The sequence below is a fragment of the Ahaetulla prasina genome, chromosome 16 (assembly GCF_028640845.1).
Source record: "Ahaetulla prasina isolate Xishuangbanna chromosome 16, ASM2864084v1, whole genome shotgun sequence".
NCBI lineage: Eukaryota > Metazoa > Chordata > Lepidosauria > Squamata > Colubridae > Ahaetulla > Ahaetulla prasina.
In genome coordinates, this window is record NC_080554.1 from 1,725,571 (window position 1) to 1,745,708 (window position 20,138).

Genomic DNA, 20,138 nt, shown 5'->3' on the forward strand with positions numbered 1-20,138 from the left:
GGCAATTTAGGGCCTCTGGTGGCTCAGACTGCTAAGACAGTCTGTTATTAACAGCAGCTGCTTGCAATTATTGCAGGTTTAAGTCCCACCAGGCCGAAGGTTGACTCAACCTTCCATCCTTTATAAGGTAGGTAAAATGAGGACCCAGATTGTTGGGGGGGCAATAAGTTGACTTTGTATATAATATACAAATGGATGAAGACTATTGCTTGACACAGTGTAAGCCGCCCTGAGTCTTTGGAGAAGGGCGGGATATAAATGCAAATAATAAAAAATTGTTCCACTGTTTAATTGTTCTCACCGTCAGGACATTTCTCCTTAGTTCCTGGTTGGACCTCTCTTTCATAGTCTTCCAGCCAATACTTCTTGTCCAGAATAGAATATCAGAGTTGGAAGGGACCTTGGAGGTCTTCTAGTCCAACCCCCTGCTCAAGTAAATGGCCTATACCATTTCAGACAGGTGACTGTCCAGTCTTTTCTTAAAAACCTCCAGTGATGGAGCGTCCGCAACTTCTGGAGGCAAGGAGTTCCACCGGTTAATTGTTCTCACTGTCAGGAAATTCCTCCTTAGTTCTAGGTTGCTTCTCTCCTTGATGAGTTTCCATCCGTTGCTTCTTGTCCTGCCTTCTGGTGCTTTGGAGAATAGGTGGACCCAGTGGTGGGATTCAGCCAGTTCGCACCACTTCGGGAGAACCGGTTGTTAACTTTCTGAGCAGTTTGGTGAACTGGTTGTTAGACGAAATCATTAGGGCAGAGAGCCAGTTGTTAAATTATTTGAATCCCACCACTGGATTGAACTTGACCCCCCCCTTCTTTGGGGCAGCCCCTCAAATATTGGAAGACAGTTATCGTGTCTCCCTTACTCCTTCTCTTAGTTAGACTAGCAATACCCAGTTCCCTCAATTGTTCACCATACACTCTGCCTCCAGACCCAAAGGGTAAATGAGTTGCTCAGTTTATTTAAGCATCAAGTATTCCGGTTGGACTCAACTTTATGACCCAACGGTGGCCAAATTCCAGCACAGAAAAACTTGGAATATGGACCGGATGTCTGACAGATCTGGAAAAAAAGAATGTCCAATATGCTCAGAGCTTTTCCCCTCGGGCAGGTGACCCGGTCTGTTGCAATGAAACCTTATCTCTCCCCGGCGGGTCACGAGTTGTAGATCTGTCAAGACAGTTGCCAAATTCTTCTGCCTACCTGGCTGCTGTGCCCGATGGTGCAAGAGTTAAAATAATAACTAGGGCAGGGGTTTCCCCTCCCACCTCTCTCCCTTGGCGGTCGTTCAACTGGCTTAATTTGGCCCCAAAACTATTGGCGAGGTTTGAATAACTCAAAAAAACACCCAGCCAGGATGGTGACTAGAGAAAGGGGTCCTTGCTGAGGTTGGACTGTGCCCATCCTGGCTCCTCCTCCATTTGAATAATTGGAGAGGGGTATATATTCTGGGATGGCTCGGAAGCTGGGAGATTTGGTGGGGAGACCCCTGGCTTTAATCTGCAGCTGATTTTTCTTCTGGTCTTTGCACAGGTGACAACGGTAAGTGGCATTGCAAGAAAGAGAGTGGGAAACCTTTTAACAAAGTTTTGAAGAGTTGCAACCAAACTTCTAAAGAAGTTTGGAAGAGTTTTAAAGAGGATTGGGGAGAAAGAAGGAACGTCTGGTTTTGTGGGGGGGGGGTTGACGATTAAAAAGAGGAAAGGATGAGAAGAAGGAAGCCACGCTCTAAAGAGAGAGAGGATAAAATATAAACGCATGCACGACGAATGAAAAGAAGGTCAGAAACGGACTCTTTATATCTTTTTTGAGATAGATTAGAAAAAGAAGAGTATTCTGACATAACTTCGGAAAGAGAGAGATGAAATATAATTGTGAAGAATATCAGAAACCATTATTTGGTATATTTGTTCCTCTTTTTCAATCTTTCTTTCTTTCTTTCTTTCTTTCTTTCTTTCTTTCTTTCTTTCTTTCTTTCTTTCTTTCTTTTTCTTTTTCTTTGCTCTTCCTCACTTCGTAATAGTTTTCCCCTATTTTTTTCTCTCTCTTCCCTCTTTTTTTATTTCCTTTTTCCTTCCCTTCGCTTTTCTCCTTTTCTGCACCTGTTGAAATAAAAGTTTTTTTGGCGATTTGAAAGAGATCGAAACGGGGCAGAACCAAAAGGAAAAGCTGAAAATTCCCTGTGCCCCGAGTTTTAAACAGGAGATACGCAGCCGGCTCCTTGCCCGGAATAAATAAATAAATTGCTCTTTTGTACAAGGGGAACTGAAAGTACAAACTGGGGTTGTTTAAAGGAGGCAGTGGACAAATCTTTATTTTGGATGGTGCCAATGGTGCCCCAGATCTGCCAGCTCTACTCTGTGCCAAGCTGGACATCCTTTTATTGAAAAAACCTCTATGGAAAAAATAATGCATTTCCCCCCACCCTAAATTGGGTCAGGCTGTATAATAGAATCCATCTCTTCAATCGATTCTATCAAATCAAAGTTTAAGCACCTGAAGGCAGGACAAGAAGCAACAGATGGGAACTTATCAAGCAACCTAGAACTAAGGAGAAATTTCCTGACCGTGACAACCATTAATCAGTGGAACAGCTTGCCACCAGAAGTTGTGGGTGCTCCAACACGGGAGGTTTTTAAAGAAGAGGTTGGATCACCATTTGTCTGAAGTGGTGTAGGGTTTCCTGCCTAAGCAGGGGGCTGGACTAGAAGACCTCCAAGGTCCCTTCCAACTCTTTCATTCTGTTAAAATGGGGGGAAATTCACTTAACAACTCTTATCGCTTAGGAATGGAAATTTTGGGCTCTGTTGTGGTCGTAAGTAGAGGATTACCTGTATTTGCAGATTAACAGCATTTGGGGGAGGGGCAGGCTGGAGATTATACAGCGTACACAGGTTGATGAATCCGGACTCCCATCAGTCCCTGGGAGGATGAAGGGCTCTGGAAGTTGTATTAGAAGGAGGGAGCCCATTCCTGAGGCTGTGAATGAAGTTTGAGCCAGGACCATCAATGCTCAGGTCGAATCTTGTGGCGGTGAGTTCCGCGGGCTCAAGGTCTACGTTGGTGCCAACGTTTGGTCCTCCCGTCTTTCTGATAGGGCTGTTGCAGCGGCTTCACGAGCGTTCAGAATGCCTGGAGAAGTTATTCTGTGGTTGTCCTTGATTCATGTCCGCAATTGGAACCAGGGTTTCCGTTGCTAAGCAAACTGGTTGTTAAGTGAATCACAAGGGCGTTAAGCAAATCCAGTTCTATCAGCTCTTTTTTTTTTTAGCCTGGAAAAAAAGCAGCTGGGTTTGGGGGTCTTTTGAAGATACCCAGACTCTGCCTGTTAATCTCATGGGGGTTTTTCTTGAATTGTCCTTCGGGTGACGTATAAGCTCAATATACTTATTATTATTATTATTATAATAAAGTATTATTATGATTATTGTAGACTCAATGTCTCAGTCCAAAGGCCTTGTGGTTCTGGCGTACAGTGGCGGTTTGGATACCTCCTGCATCCTGGTTTGGCTGAAAGAACAAGGTTATGATGTCATCGCTTACCTGGTGAGAAAACTTTTCAAGGACTCCAAATCAGCGTTACTCAAATTTAGCAACTTTAAGAGGGATGGGCTTCAACTCCCAGAATTCCCCAGCCAGCCAGCTTTAAGACGGGTGGATTTCAACTTCCAAAATTTCCCAGCATGCTGGATGGGGCATTCTGGGAGTTGAAGTCCACTCCTCTTAAAGTTGCCAAGAGATACGGCAACGGCTTGATGGTTAAAGTTGCAAGGGACCTCCAGATAGAAATTCAACCGGTGTCCGTCTTGTCTCAGTTAAGAGGAGAACCATCAGCCACAAACTGGAAGGAAGGAGGAATCTCAATGTCAGCCTTGCCTTCCAGGGGGTCAAACGTGATCGGTTGGCCCTTAACTAGCTAGCAGCAGGGCTGTGAATGATGGGATCTGATATCCAATCCGGCCGCCAGTTCACTGGGGGAGCAAAAGTAGCCTTTGATTAAATATAAATTTCATTTTAAAGACTTGGGACTTTTTAAAGGAAAAGACACATACAGAAATCCAGGAGCTGAGAATAAATATCCGTGATTAAAAGAAGTTGCAAGCCACGAGATTTCAAAAGAATTTCAAGAATGAAGAATCATCCCCCCCCAAAAAAAGTCACCTTATTTATCAAGACAAGGTCCAGGCTGTCTTGTGATGAGTCCTGCTTTTGTGAGCGGAGAACTTTTACCCCTTTGGACTTTCGTTTCTTCTTATTTGGACTTATTTTTATTGCCATGCGAGAAGGAATGCAGCCCCTTCCTCCCTTGCAGCAATATTGTTTAAATGGCTCAGCTGGAGGCCCTCAAAGAGCCTCGCTTCAGCAGGGAAATGGCTTCAGAAGAATGCGTGGGGCTAGATGGCCTCTGGGTGCCCTTCCAGGGATTCCAGTATTTTCTCCTTAGGAACTGCAGAGAAAGCTAGAGGGAGGAGGCTTATATGAAGAGCCAGGTATCTCCCTCCAATCTCCCTTTACTCCTTCCTCCCTCCCTCCCTCCCTCTCTTCCTCCCTCCCTCTCTTCCTTCCTTCCTTCCTTCCCTCCCTCCTTCCTTCCTTTCTTCCTTCCTTCCCTCCCTCCCTCCCTCCCTCCTTCCTTTCTTCCTTCCTTCCTTCCTCCCTCCCTCCCACCTCCATTCCTCCCTCCCTCCCTCCCATCTCCATTCCTTCTTACTCCCTCCCTCTCTCCATTTTCCTCTCTCCCTCTTCTCTCCAATCTTCCTTCCTCCCTCCCTCCCTCCCTCCCTCCCTCCCTCTCATTTCCATTCCTTCCTCTCTCCCTCCTCTCTCCATTCCTTCCTTCCTCTCTCCCATCTTCCTCCCTCCTCCTCTCTTCCATCTTCCTTCCTTCCTCCTCCCTCCCATCTCCATTCTTCCTTCCTCCTCCCATCTCCATTCCTTCTTTACACCCTCCCTCTTTCCATCTCCCTTCCTCTCTCCCATCTTCCTTCCTTCCTTCCTTCCTTCCTTCCTTCCTTCCTTCCTTCCTTCCTTCCTTCCTTCCTTCCCTCCTTCCCTCTTTTTACTTCTTTCCTTCCTTCCTTCCTTCTCTCGCTTTTCCTCCCTCTTCCCTTCCCTTTCTCCTCTTCACTCTTCTCCTTCCCTTAATCTCTTCTCTTAATTTTTACCCTTCAGAGACGGGAAATGGCTCTGCTGCCCTTCCAGAATTTAGCAGTCCCCTGTTCCAGGATATTCTAAGATACCCTCCAAAGGGGGATAATGAGACGCCTTTATACAATTAAGGATTTGGTGCCTTTTTCCCCTTAAAAGGGACGTCGTGGCTCAGTGGCTAAGACGCTGAGCTTGTCGACCCAAAAGTCGGCAGTTCAGCAGTTCGAATCCCCAGTGCCGTACAACGGAGTGAGCTCCCATGACTTGTCCCAGCTTCTGCCAACCTAGCAGTTCGAAAGCAGGTAAAAAATGCAAGTAGAAAAATAGGGACCGCCTTTGGTGGGAAGGGAAAAGCATTCCGTGCGCCTTTGGCGTTGAGTCATGCCGGCCACATGACCACGGAGACGTCTTCGGACAGCGCTGGCTCTTGGGCTTTGAAACGGAGGCGAGCACCGCCCCCTAGAGTCGGGAACTACTAGCACATATGTGCGAAGGGAACCTTTATCTTTACTGCCCTTAAAAACATACAAAAAAAAATCAGATTTCCTTAATCTAGAAGTTATTTTCTATTTTTTCCCCCCGTTAAATATTTTCCAGGCCAACATTGGACAAGAGGAAGACTTTGAAAAGGCAAGAATGAAAGCTCTTTCTTTGGGTGCCACAAAGGTGAGTGATAGGAATGGGATGGGACAGGGCAGGGGTCAGCAACCTGCGGCTCTGGAGCCGCATATGGCTCTCTCATCCCTCTGCTGCAGCTCCCTGTCGCCGGTCGGCTCCACAATTGTTAGGGCTTTCCATTAGGGCACGTAGAGGAAAAAGGACACTGCGCTAAGAGGAGACTCTATGATGGGGGAACCGGACTTCTGTTCGGCTCCAGAATTGAATGGGAGGGCTTCCGGTTAGGACCTTGGTGGCTCTTTGAGTGTTTAAGGTTGCCAACCCCTGGGATAGGGTCTCCTGCTTGAGCCAGGGGTTGGACTAGACGACCTCCAAGGTCCCTTCCATACCCCGTTATTATCATCTGTATTTCAGGTTTACATTGAAGACCTCCGCAGAGAATTTGTAGAGGAGTTTATTTGGCCAGCGGTCCAAGCTGGGGCTCTCTATGAAGACCGCTATCTCCTCGGCACGTCTTTGGCCCGGCCGTGTATCGCCCAGAAGCAGATGGAAATCGCCTTGAGAGAGGAGGCCCAATTCGTTTCTCATGGAGCTACAGGCAAGGTGAGATGAACCAGGGTTATGCTTTAATGAGGGCTCCTTGGTGCTCCTTGGTGCTCTCTGAACTTGGCTGATTTCTTGCAGACATTTCATGACTCAAACATCACCAGTGCTAGAAGGGAGTGGGGTGTAAGAAGGAGGAGAAGGAGAAGGAGAAGGAGAAGAGAAGGAGAAGGAGAAGGAGAAGGAGAAGGAGAGGGATCCTTGGTGATCTTTGAGCTTGGTTGTTTTCTTGCAGACGTTTCATGAGTCAAACTAATTAACATCATCAGTGCTAGAAGGGAGTGGGTGTAAGGAGGAGGAGAAGGAAAAGGAGAAGGAGAAGAGAAGGAGAAGGAGAAGGAGAAGGAGAAGGAGAAGGAGAAGAGAAGGAGAAGGAGAAGGAGAAGAAGGAGAAGGAGAAGGAGAGGGATCCTTGGTGATCTTTGCAGACGTTTCATGAGTCAAACTAGGTAACATCATCAGTGCTAGAAGGGAGTGGGTGTAAGGAGGAGGAGGAGGAATGCGAGGTCTAGCACTGATGAAATTATCTAGTTGGGTCATGAAACGTCGGCAAGTAAACCACCAATCTCAGAGAGCTCCAAGCACTCCTCATTCTAACCCAGAGCTACAAAATATTCTCCTTAATTGGTGATGTTTTAAATTGTTCCCCTCTTCATCTTCTCAGTGGACTTTACTTCAGTGACATCCAAAGGACAAAACCATACTGGAATCTGGACCGAGGGGGGAGAAGGTCTATTTACGTTTCTAGGAAGCTAGAACCAAAATTTGTGTGAGACACAAATTTGAGTTTCTGGCTTGAACAAATTCAGCCAAGGTCTTGGGGAGTCATCTTCTTGGATTTTGTCCCTCTGGGTAATTCTGAATAATTCAAAGAAAAATAAAACTGGATAGCTAGCGCTTGTTAAAAATTAGCTAAACTGAGTTTAGCTAGACAGGGTTTTTCTAGAGTAGCTTAACTGCACAGGGTTGAATTGCGAAGGAAGGAAGGAAGGAAGGAAGGAAGGAAGGAAGGAAGGAAGGAAGGAAGGAAGGAGACACGAAGGGAAGGGGAGGAGAGGGAAGGAAGGAAGGGAAGAAGAGAAGAGGGAAGGAAGGAACGAATGAACGAACTAAGGGAAGGGGAGGAGAGGGAAGGGGATGGGAGGGAAGAAAGAAAGAAAGAAAGGAAGAAAGAAAGAAAAAGAAGGAAGGAAGGAAGGAAGGAAGGAAGGAAGGAAGGAAGGAAGGAAGGAGACAGAAAAGGACAAATTCCTTATTAGCAACAAATATTTAAGTTCTCTTGATGCCTGGCAATTACTCAATGGAGCGACTGGCAGAAGTCATAATTCTATATATTATTTATTTTTCTATTTTCTTTTTTTTTAGTATTCCTTTTCCTTGGATTTTTTTTAAAAAAAATCTTATTCTACAATTCTAATTAAAAACAAAGCCGTTTGTAAATTTACACAGACTTTCAAAAAGTGTATTGCACACATCTTCCCACAAGAGGGCAGCAAAGACTTAGCTTTTATCAAGATGCCTTTTGCTCCATTTAATCTGCTTGGATTCAAAATTGTGCTGCTTTAGCAGAATGGAAATAGCCCAGAAAGGGCAGAGAAAGATTGCAGAATCAGGCTTTCTAAAAAGAAAAGAGGTGGTGGGAAGGGCTGATTTTGCTCCTGTACAGTTGCCATGTGAGGTTTGGGAACTCTGGGGGGAGTTTGGTACAAGATTCTCTTTATTATTATTTTTTACCCCAACCTCATGAATTGATAGCAAGAGATTGGGAGTTCTAGTCTCACTTTAGGTATAAAAACCAACTGGGTGACTTTGAGCCAATCACCAGGAGACGGTGAGTTCTAGTCCCACCTTAGGCATGAAAACCAGGTGGTAACTTTGGGCCAATCATCAGAAAACGGTGAATTCTAGTCCTGCCTTAGGAATGAAACCTGGCTGGGTGACCTTGGGCCAATCACCAGGAGACGGTGAGTTCTAGTCCAAGTTTAGATGATGAAAGCTGGCTGGGTGACTTTGGGCCAATCACCAGGAGATGGTGAGTTCTAGTCCCGCCTTAGGTATGAAAACCAGGTGGTAACTTTGGGCCAATCACCAGGAGACGGTCAGCATATGTTTAATTTATTTCTTTATTTATTTTATTTCTTTATTTATTTTGTCATAACAATATATATAGGTATCATACAAAAAGATTATATAATATATACATATATGAGTAAATATAAGGAGGTATAAGCATATATGCATATAGGAAGAAGAAAAGAAAAACAATAGGACAGGAACGGTAGGCACGTTTGTGCGCTTTTGCACGCATTAATTTAATTTAATTTAATTTAAATTAATGTTAAATGTTAAGATACAGTCTAGTCTTAAGCCAAAAATGGACTCTAGCTGAGGTCAGCTCTAGTCCAATATTTCTCAATATTTCCTAGCAGCAAAAGGCATTTTTCAGTACGTTTAAGGCCGTGCTGAGTTGAATTCAACTCGGCTCGGTGTGGCCTTAAACGTACTAAAATGCCCCTTTTTCCTTCTCAGAAATGTTCTCTCGGCTGAGCTTCAGAAAGCGAGAGGCCCTTTGAAACATTTTTCCATTCAAGTAAGCTTGGCTTGCAGGCAAATGGGTTGAGAGGCAATCGCCCCCTCCCCGTAATCCGAACTCCCAAAGCTTCCTGGTCCCTCATCCGCACTGCCAATTTCTTAAATGCTCCGGGCACCATCTGTGTGAGGCTCCATGGCCGAGAAGAAGATGGGAGAAGGAAGTTGGGTTAGATGTTGTCCTCCAGAGTCTTCCGTCGCCGCCTCTTGGAGTCTCCTGCAAGCCACCATCATCTCGGTTGCTCTCAACGGTCACATGAATTTAACAACACAAGGAAAAGTGTTGTTAAGCCGCATTGAGTTCCGGTCACCACATTATAAAAAACATGTGGAGATTCTGGAAAGAGTGCAGAGAAGAGCCACAAAGAAGATTAGGGGACTGGAGGCTAAAACATATGAAGAACGGTTGCAGGAATTGGGTATGTCTAGTTTGATGCAAAGAAGGACCAGGGGTGACATGATAGCATCTTCCAATATTTGAGGGGCTCCTACAAAAAAAAAAGTAGGGGGGGGGGTCAACCTATTCTCCAAAGCACCAAAAAAGCGAGACGAGAAGCAACTAACAAAGGAGGAAGAAGCAACCTAGAACTAAGGAGAAATTTCCGAACAGTGAGGACAATTAATCGGTGGAACAGCTTGCCACCAGAAGTTGTGAGTGTTCCATCGCTGGAGGCTCTTAAGAAGAGATTGGAGGCAGCCATTTGATCAGGATGGTATAGGGGCTCCTGCTGAAGCAGGGGGTTGGACTAGAAGACCTCCAAGATCCCTTGCAGCTCTAGGATTCCACTTCAGAATCTGTTGCTAGTTTCTATCAGAAATATTTTTCAGCTTGTCTGGACTGATAATACCCACCTTCCCTCCCGCATCTGAAACACACACACACAAACACACACGCAAATCCGGAGCTGTGTGTCAGTTTCAAAGGAATCCCCAAGGCCACCTCAAAGTTTCCTTGTCAGGTAGGATTAGAACCCAACTCTTCCTAAAATGTGTCTCAACGGGGTTAAAATGTAGAGCACACCCAGGTAGTCCCGAACCCACTTCCCGGTTGCCAAGAGCTCAAATTCTGATCACTTCACCTCCGGTTGGCAGCCGTAACTACGAGGAATCAGGTGGTCAGTTCCTTTTTTTTCCCCCTGTATTGGTTGGATGGGAGGCAACCAGGTGATCCCAGCGGGGTGGTGGGGAAACGGCGGAGAGGTCCCCCAACGAAAGCAATCGCAAACCAAAATTTCCGTCTGGCCAAAACGATTTGCACTTTTTGCTGAATTCCTTTTTAATCCCCCCCCCTTTTTTTTAGGGCAACGATCAGATTCGTTTTGAGCTCGCCTACTACGCGCTCTCCCCTCAGATCAAGGTAAGGCTCGTGTTTTGTGCTACACTACAACACACAATGTTGTTTCAGGCCCCTGCGGGCCCACCAAACCTCCCCATCCGACTGGCAGCTCAGGTTATACTCAACACATCCTCAAATTTAAAAGTTTATTCTCCCCTTTTTTTCTGGAATTGGTGTTTGGATTAAGCAGGGAGCATTTCAAAGCCAAAAGCCATCACTAGGACTTTTAAAACTCCACTTTAATCTCTCCAAACAAAGGTGATTCCAAAACCTTTTGCAAGATGGGATTGGGGGTGTTTTTTTTTCCCCCCCCATCCTGCCCAGGGCAAAAATTCAGTGGAAACTGAAACGCTCCGGCTTTAATTGACCCAGAAAATGTCAATTAAAACATCACAGCCACTTAGGCAAAAGGTGAAGGTGTCCTTTTGATCGCTTGTTCGCTACCGGTGGCTATTTTATTTTATTTTTTAAAATGGATTCAAATCGAATTATTTTTAATTCCTTGGACGGAACTGGATGAGGTTTGAGCCTCCGTTTGGAATTTCTGCCGGTGTTTTGATGAGCTTCGGTCAAACTCCGATCACTGCAGCTCGGGAAGATGATGTAGAACAAGGCGGAACATGCGAAGAAATAGAACAGGGAGAGTTAACCTTTGTGGTGCAATGCGCAAATGCACGCAGGTGTGCCCAAACCCTCAAATTGCAATGCGAGCACACACACACCCAGCGCATGGCTCCACCTATGTGTGCACGGCCTCCCTGTTTTGGGCCTGGAAGGCCTCCTGCCCCAACCTGCACCCCCCTCCGGTGCATGCGCTCCGCCCCCCGTGCATGCGTCCCCCCCATACATCCAGCCCCACTGCGCAGGCACGGCAGAGATCCAAAGATCAGCTGGCCGGCAGGAGCTGAGCTGGCAATGATGGCTGTCGTGCCCGCGTGCCATCGGTTCGGCATCACGGAAATAGAATATAAATGCGGATTAATTAAGCCACGTACTCAGAGGTAGGGTTCAAATAATTTACCTACCGCTTTGCTCGCGTGCGTGGCTCCCATGCATGTGCAAGTTTCGAAAAAGTGGCTAAATAGGAAGGCATAGCGCCGGGGCAGCAGATCGCTACTACCGGTTTGCTTGAACCGACCCGAACCGGCTGAATACGATCTCTGCATGGACTTCTAAAACTCTCATGTCTGTAACCTTTAACCGGGCGAAAACTTTTGGCGCTAAGGTACTTCAAATGGACTAACTTACAGAATGTACCCAAAAATCTTTGGGACCAGAGGGATCGACCTTTGGGGCAAATTTTACAAAGCGTTTTATGACCTCGAAAGGATGGGAGAGCATTTTATGACCTCGTCCAAAAGGTCATCAAAGCCTTTCCTGTGTTGGACTGTGCCTGACAGTTCAGCCAGGGCTGTTTTTAAGGCAGAAAAACCTCTGAACGTCTGGGAATATATAGAATGATAGAGTCGGAAGAGACCTTGGAGGTCTTCTAGTCCGACCCCCTGTTCGAGCAGGAGACCCTATGCCGTTCCAGACAAGGGGCTGCCCAGTCTCTAAATTTTAAAGAATTTTTCCAGTGCATAAGAAGCTCTACCATGGTTGAAGGTTTTTCAGGAACCTGGTCAGGAATATCTCTGAAACTATTACCCTGGAGGTCATCAGGTGTCTAGTACTAATTCATAATAATACTATAATTAATAAAAAAAGTCATTGCAATCTACACTTTCAGTCCTCCCTCCCTCCCTCCCTTCTTCTTTGCCTGACTTCACCATCTTTCAATCCTTCCTTCCTTCCTTCCTCCCTTCAGCATCCTTCCTTCCTTTCTTGACTTCAGCATCCTTTCCTTCCTTCCTCCCTCTCCCTCCCTCCCTCCTCCCTCCTTTGATCTTCTTTGCCTGACTTCACCATCTTTCAATCCTTCCTTCCTTCCTTCCTTCCTCCCTCCTTCAGCATCCTTCCTTCCTTTCTTGACTTCAGCATCCTTTCCTTCCTTCCTCCCTCCCACCCTCCCTCCCTCCCTCCCTCCCTTTGATCTTCTTTGCCTGACTTCACCATCTTTCAATCCTTCCTTCCTTCCTTCCTCCCTCTCTTCAGCATCCTTCCTGGACTTCAGCATCCTTTCCTTCCTTCCTTCCTTCCTTCCTTCCTTCCTTCCTTCCTTCCTTCCTCCCTCCCTCCTTCCCTCCCTCTCTCCCTCCCTCCCTCCCTTTGATCCTCTTTGCCTGACTTCACCATCTTTCAACCCTTCCTTCCTCCCTCCCTTCAGCATCCTTCTTTCCTTTCTTGATTTCAGCATCCCTTCCTTCCTTCCTTCCTCCCTCCCTCCCTCCCTTTGATCCTCTTTGCCTGACTTCACCATCTTTCAACCCTTCCTTCCTCCCTCCCTTCAGCATCCTTCCTTCCTTCCTTCCTTCCTTCCTTCCTTCCTTCCTTCCTTCCTTCCTTCCTTCCTTCCTTCCTCCCTCCCTCCCTCCTTCCCTCCCTCTCTCCCTCCTCCCCTCCCTTTGATCCTCTTTGCCTGACTTCACCATCTTTCAATGTTTGCTCCCTCCTCCACCCCAATATTCAAAACCAGTCATAACCCTTAAAGAGTAGAGCTGATAGTTTCTCGGTTGTGTCTGATGCCTCCCCTGCTGCCACCAAACCGGTTTTCGGTCAGTGCCCTAACAAACTTCATTTCCACGGTATCTGCAGATCATTGCGCCCTGGAGAATGCCCGAATTTTATACCCGCTTCCGAGGACGGAGCGACCTCATGGAGTATGCTCAGGTACCCGAACTTTTCATCCTTTCTTCCCCCCACCCCGCTTCCTGGTTCCAGCTTTTCTTCCTGGACCACAAGCTGGTAGCCATCACAGCCTTCGCCCCGGCATCCTAATTATTTCCTAGAATCGTTCTTTGCATTTGATGGTTGGTTTTCCAAGTAGTCCTTGCCTTACGACTGGCCATTTAGCAATTGTTCAAAGGTACAATAAACACCCCTTTTTCCTTCCTTCCTTCCTTCCTTTTCCTCCTCCTCCCCTTCCTTCCTTCCCTTCCTCCCTCTCTCCCTTCCACCCTTCCTTTCCTCCACCTCCCTTTCCTTCCTTCTTCCTTCCTTCCTTCCTTCCTTCCTTCCTTTCTTCACTCCTTCTTTTCTCCCTCCTTCTTTTCCTCCTCCTCCTTCCTTCCTTCCTTCCTCCCTCTTTCCCTTCCACCCTTCCTTATCTCCTCCTCCCTCCTCCTTCCTTCCTTCCTATCGTCCTTCCATCCTTCCTCCTCCCTTCTTCTTTGCCTGACTTCACCATCTTTCAATCCTTCCTTCCTTTCTTGACTTCAGCATCCTTTCGTTCCTTCCTCCCTCCCACCCTGCCTCCCTCCCTCCCTCCCTTTGATCTTCTTTGCCTGACTTCACCATCTTTCAATCCTTCCTTCCTTCCTTCCTTCCTCCCTCTCTTCAGCATCCTTCCTTCCTTTCTTGACTTCAGCATCCTTCCTTCCTTCCTCCTCCCACCCTCCCACCCTCCTCCTCCTCCCTTTGATCTTCTTTGCCTGACTTCACCATCTTTCAATCCTTCCTTCCTTCCTTCCTCCTCTCTTCAGCATCCTTCCTGGACTTCAGCATCCTTCCTTCCTTCCTTCCTTCCTTCCTTCCTTCCTTCCTTCCTTCCTTCCTTCCTCCTCCCTCCTCCTCCTCCTCCTCCTCCTCCCTTTGATCCTCTTTGCCTGACTTCACCATCTTTCAATCCTTCCTTCCTCCCTCCCTTCAGCATCCTTCTTTCCTTTCTTGATTTCAGCATCCCTTCTTCCTTCCTTCCTTCCTCCTCCTCCTCCCTCCTTCTTCTTTGCCTGACTTCACCATCTTTCCTTCCTTCCTCCTCCCTTCAGCATCCTTCCTTCCTTCCTTCCTTCCTTCCTTCCTTCCTTCCTTCCTTCCTTCCTTCCTTCCTTCCTTCCTCCTCCTCCTCCTCCTCCCTCCTTCCTCCTCTCTCCCTCCTCCTCCCTTTGATCCTCTTTGCCTGACTTCACCATCTTTCAATGTTTGCTCCTCCTCCACCCCAATATTCAAAACCAGTCATAACCCTTAAAGAGTAGAGCTGATAGTTTCTCGGTTGTGTCTGATGCCTCCCCTGCTGCCACCAAACCGGTTTTCGGTCAGTGCCTAACAAACTTCATTTCCACGGTATCTGCAGATCATTGCGCCCTGGAGAATGCCCGAATTTTATACCGCTTCGAGGACGGAGCGACCTCATGGAGTATGCTCAGGTACCGAACTTTTCATCCTTTCTTCCCCCCACCCCGCTTCCTGGTTCCAGCTTTTCTTCCTGGACCACAAGCTGGTAGCCATCACAGCCTTCGCCCCCGCATCCTAATTATTTCCTAGAATCGTTCTTTGCATTTGATGGTTGGTTTTCCAAGTAGTCCTCGCCTTTCGACTGGCCATTTAGCAAATGTTCAAAGGTACAATAAACACCCCTTTTTCCTTCCCTCCTTCCTTCCTTTTTCTCCCCCTCCCCTTCCTTCCTTCCCTTCCTCCCTCTCTCCCTTCCACCCTTCCTTTCCTCCACCTTCCTTTCCTTCCTTCTTCCTTCCTTCCTTCCTTCCTTCCTTCCTTTCTTCACTCCCTTCTTTTCTCCCTCCCTTCTTTTCCTCCTCCTCCCTCCCTTCCTTCCTTTCCTCCCTCTTTCCCTTCCACCCTTCCTTATCTCCCCCTCCTTCCCTTCCTTCCTATCGTCCTTCCATCCTTCCTCCCTCCCTTCTTTTCCTCCTCCTCCCTTTCCTTCCTTCCCTTCCTCCCTCCCTCCCTCCCTCCTTCCCTTCTTTTCCTCCTCCTCCTCCCCAGGACAAGTCACAATAAAGCAGATGAGGAGTTTTGCATCACTACCTCACCAGGGGCTCTTTTCTTCTCCACGAACGTTTGACAACTGTGTTCAATCAATCAAAAAGAAAAGAACCGTTTTGTGTACAAACCAGAAAATTGCTTGAAGTCCCATGTATCTCTCTATCTTTCTATCTATCTGTATTCCACCCACCCCCCTTGCTATCTAAAGCAGAGTAAATGATTTCCAAGGTCCCGAAATTGAAAGCTGGGCACAGGAGGAAAAACAAAAAGACAGCCGGCAGCTTTTTGGTTTTTTATATATTTATTTTGCGTTTGCAAAACATTTGCAAACATGCCCATCCGGCCACTGTGAACTTGAAAAACACGTGTATTTCAGGGTTGCTGGTCTCTGCCCCCCCCCACCCCGCCTCTTTATTTTTCCTGCCATCTGTTATTTATTGCCTCGAGGGGAAATTTACAAGGGTCCCCCATATGTTGCCAAACAAATTGTCAAGTAGGCGAGTTGTTAAGACAGGGGCGTACGCGTGTTTTTAATTAGGGCGCGTATTATATGGAAAACTGAGCGTGGTCCGGTTTTCTTTCTTTCTTTCTTTCCGTCTTTCCTCCCCCCCACTTCTTTTATTCCTGGTTCTCCCTGTCTTTGCTGCAAAAGGTTTAAGGAAGGAGTGAAGCAATTAAGGCGACTTTTGGGGGGACTTTTCAATGCTTGTGTTTGTGTGAGAGGGAGGAAGGGAGGGTGAGAGGGGGGCCACTTAATGGGAAAAAAACACACACGGTCGACCCTCCATTCAGTGGCCAAATATTGTTCCCGGATTCTAAGGAGCACCTGAAAATTTTGCAGGGATTATTTCTCTCTCTCTCTCTTTCTTTCAACCCTGGTTTCCCCAACCTTGTGTGTGCAGGCGTTGAGTTGCAACTTACAACAGTTGCAAGCAGAATTGTTCTCTCAAGGATCAGAGCCAACTGGACCCCAGATGTACATTTTCCCACCCTATTGTATTGTATTGTATTATTTTATTTTTTTTACTTTGTTTTCTCCAATGGCCTAGAGAGCAGGAGAACGTCTTAAATGTGGACACAACTTCCTCTTCCTCCTCCTCCTCCTCCTCCTCCTCTTCTTCTTCTTCTTCTTCTTCTTCTTCTTCTTCTTCTTCTTCTTCTTCTTCTTCTTCTTCTTCTTCTTCTTCTTCTTCTTCTCCTCCTCCTCCTCCTCCTCCTCTTCCTCTTCCTCCTCCTCCTCCTCCTCTTCTGGTTTCTTTCTTGCAATTAATATGCTTCCATCCTTGCCTGTTGACTTAGTCATAAGAATTTCCTGCCAACTTTACACAGATAATCCTCAGGAGTGGCGTGAGAATTCTGCAGTTGCGATCTCTAATCATATAAGTAAGAATGCCTCAATCATGGGCAACTTGAAAATGGCATGCTGGGAATTCTAAGAGTCCACACCTCGTAAAGCCTGCTGGCTGGGGAATTCTGGGAGTCGAAGCCCACCCCTCTTAAAGCATGCTGGCTGGGGGATTCTGGGAGTGGAAGTCCACTCCTCTTAAAGCAGACTGGCTGGTGGATTCTGGGAGTCGAAGTCCACCCCTCTTAAAGCCTGCTGGCTGGGGGATTCTGGGAGTCGAAGTCCAGCCATCTTAAAGCCTGCTGGCTGGGGAATTCTGGGAGTCGAAGCCCACCCCTCCTAAAGCCTGCTGGCTGGGGGATTCTGGGAGTCAAAGCCCACCCCTCCTAAAGCCTGCTGGCTGGGGGATTCTGGGAGTTGAAGTCCACCCCTCTTAAAGCCCGCTAGCTGGGGCATTCTGGGAGTTGAAGTCCACCCCTCCTAAAGCCTGCTGGCTGGGGGATTCTGGGAGTTGAAGTCCACCCCTCTTAAAGCCTGCTGGCTGGGGGATTCTGGGAGTCAAAGCCCACCCCTCTTAAAGCCTGCTAGCTGGGGGATTCTGGGAGTTGAAGTCCAGCCATCTTAAAGCCTGCTGGCTGGGGAATTCTGGGAGTCGAAGCCCACCCCTCTTAAAGCAGACTGGCTGGTGGATTCTGGGAGTCGAAGCCCACCCATCCATCTTCAAGTGGTCCAGGTGTGAGCTACACCCGGTGAGAAGAAGGCCTCCTTCTACAAACCAGAAGGAACTTTGTAGTACGTTTCCAACGGAGTTTGTTGCGTGTACGTGTAGTCTCTAGGGTGGGCCCAGGGAAGTGGCGGGGGTCCCCACGAAAGGCGGGTTGGCCTCCCCAGTCTGCCAGCCTGCATAGCTCAGGGTAGCCCATTCAGGAGAAAACAAAGAAGAACTTTAATTGACCAATAAGCTCTTCAAAGCTAACGGAGTAACGAAAAGAAGAGCAACTTGGCCGTGGAAGTGAGAAGGGTATCCCCTCCCCTTCGGGGCACCATGGAGCACGGATGGCTCCCCAGTGCGTGCCAAGGCTACTGTGACAAAAGGCCACAGTCATACTGACCCACAACAGTACCTTCAAGGAAGGAGATTTGCCCAAGTTGTGAAAGTTTTGTAGCCGGGGCAAGGCTGAATGAAGGACAGCTTGAACAGGGTAACCGGAAAATGAAACCTGGACGGAACCCTTGAAGTGCTTGGCTTTCCTTTAGCAAATCTGGGAGAATCGTCCTGCTGTGTCCCTTGCTTGACAAGCTTAGCCCGGTGTTATTGCTGCTACTCCTGCTAATTTCTCTGCCCGGTGCTTAAGTTTTGTTTCACAGACCATTTCACTTGGAGAAACATCTCCAGCTAATTGACTGGTGGAGTGACCTTGTAAGAGATCTTGGGTTTATGACTGTCTCCGTATGGGAGGGGGGAGGGGAGGGGAGGGGAGGAAGGAAGGGGAAGAGAAGGCAAGATGGGTGTGGAAAGGATTGCCAATGCAGGTGCTTCACGGAAGTGGGCAGAGATGGAACCAAAAATACAGGGAGATGATGATCTTCTTCTCCTCCTTCTCCTTCTCCTTCTCGTCCTCCTTCTCTTCTTCTTCTTCTTCTTCCTCCTCCTTCTCCCCTCCTCCTCTTCCTCCTCCTCCTCTTCTTCTTCCTCCTCTTCCTCCTCTTCTTCCTCCTCCTCCTCTTCTTCTTCCTCCTCCTCTTCTTCTTCCTCCTCCATCTCCTCTCACTCTTCTTCCTCCTCCCCTCCTCCTCCTCTTCTTCTTTTTCTTCTTCCTCCTCCTCCTCCTCCTCCTCCCTTCTTTCCTTCCTTCAGGTACTTCCAATAGGTTGACCCCCTCTTCTTTGTGGCAGTCCTCAAATATTGCAAGACCGCTATCATGTCAACCCTAGTCCTTCTTCTCATTAAATTTCATTAAATCCTTCCGTGTCGTTTCAGGATCATGGGATTCCAGTTCCGGTTACCCCATCCAATCCTTGGAGTATGGATGAAAACCTTATGCATATCAGGTGAGGGGCAGGGAGATCACCTGTACGATTGAGACCCTCCCCCCACGTTTAATTTATTGGTGGGAGAGTTAGCTGCCATTGAGACTTTTCCAGCTGAGAATGCTCTGCTCCACTCCCACCATCAAGTTTCCTCATTATGCTAACGACTCTATTATATGTTGGTCTTTTTTCTTCGCCTTCTTCTTTCTGCTTGGATCTTCATCCTCCGAAGCTATGAAGGTGGCATTTTGGAGAACCCTAAGGTAAGAGGACCATAGGTGGCTTGGAGAAATAGCTGGGGATCTTCTCCAGGCCCATCATATTCTCCCGCCCCAGGGTTGCCTTAACCATGGTTTAATAAATAAACCCCAGTAGCTCAATCTCGCATTCTGTGAGACGGCAAACCAGAAGTTGACTTTGGTGTGAGCCTAACTAACCCAACCGAAAACGACAATATTAGTGAAGATAAATCAACAGCTTAAGTTGGGGTAACAAAACATCATTGTTAAAAGTCATCTTGCTAATAATCAACAAAGGTAGTTCTCAACTTAGAATAGAATAGAATAGAATTTTTTATTGGCCAAGTGTGATTGGACACACAAGGAATTTGTCTTTGGTGCATATGCTCTCAGTGTACATAAAAAGACAATATACATTCGTTAAGAATCAAAAGAATAGAATAGAATAGAATAGAATAGAATAGAATAGAATAGAATAGAATAGAATAGAATAGAATTTTTTATTGGCCAAGTGTGATTGGACACACAAGGAATTTGTCTTTGGTGCATATGCTCTCAGTGTACATAAAAGAAAAGATACCTTCATCAAGAATGATAAGGTACAACACTTAATGATAGTCATAGGGAAACAGTCAATATAAATTGTAAGGATACAAGCAAAAAAGTTACAGTCATACAGTCATAAGTGGGAGGAGATGGGTGATGGGAACGATGAGAAGATTAATAGTAGTGCAGACTTAGTGAATAGTTTGAAAGTGTTGAGGGAATTATTTGTTTAGCAGAGTGATGGCGTTCGAGAAGAAATTGTTCTTGTGTCCAGTTGTGTGCAGTGCTCTATAGTGTCTTTTTTGAGGGTAGGAGTTGGAACAGTTTCTGTCCGGGATGCGAGGGGTCTGTAAATATTTTCACGGCCCTCTTTTTGACTCGTGCAGTATACAGGTCCTCCATGGAAGGCAGGTTGGTAGCCATTGTTTTTTCCGCAGTTCTAATGATCCTCTGAAGTCCGTGTCTGTCTTGGGTTGCAGAACCAACCCTACAACCACAATTAGCCCAAAACCTACGTTGCTAAGTGTGACCTTTGTGAAATGAGTTTTGCCCCATTTTACGGCCTTTCTTGCCACAGTCGTTAAGCGAATCCCTGCCCTGGTTAAATTAGTAACACGGTTGTTAAGGGAATCGGCTTCCCCATTGTGTCAGAAGGTCACCAAAGGGGATTGCATGGCTCCAGGTTGCTACAGCCGTCATAAATGTGAGTCTGTAAGAAACTTCTTCAGAGGTTGCAAGGAACAGCTGGTATTCAAACCAAATTTGGGGCAAAATTAGATTTTTTTCCCCCCTAGTATCGAAGACTAGAGTGTGGAAAATCCATTCCCGTGGTCAATGATTATTGTCCTTGTAGATCTGGAGCCC

General features: G+C 46.9%; 1 protein-coding gene across 1 annotated transcript in view; it reads left to right on the forward strand.

The window, feature by feature from the left end:
• The first annotated feature begins 966 nt into the window (after positions 1 to 966).
• The window catches only part of ASS1 (argininosuccinate synthase 1), a 53,353-nt gene continuing 34,181 nt past the window's right edge, over positions 967 to 20,138 (forward strand). Inside the window, exons 1-8 of the mRNA XM_058159316.1 lie at positions 967 to 1,540; positions 3,432 to 3,544; positions 5,744 to 5,812; positions 6,179 to 6,367; positions 10,257 to 10,313; positions 12,987 to 13,061; positions 18,440 to 18,510; positions 18,722 to 18,752. Coding sequence (XP_058015299.1) covers positions 3,437 to 3,544; positions 5,744 to 5,812; positions 6,179 to 6,367; positions 10,257 to 10,313; positions 12,987 to 13,061; positions 18,440 to 18,510; positions 18,722 to 18,752 — 600 coding nt within the window. The 5' untranslated portion in view covers positions 967 to 1,540; positions 3,432 to 3,436. The remainder of the gene's footprint in view (positions 1,541 to 3,431; positions 3,545 to 5,743; positions 5,813 to 6,178; positions 6,368 to 10,256; positions 10,314 to 12,986; positions 13,062 to 18,439; positions 18,511 to 18,721; positions 18,753 to 20,138) is intronic.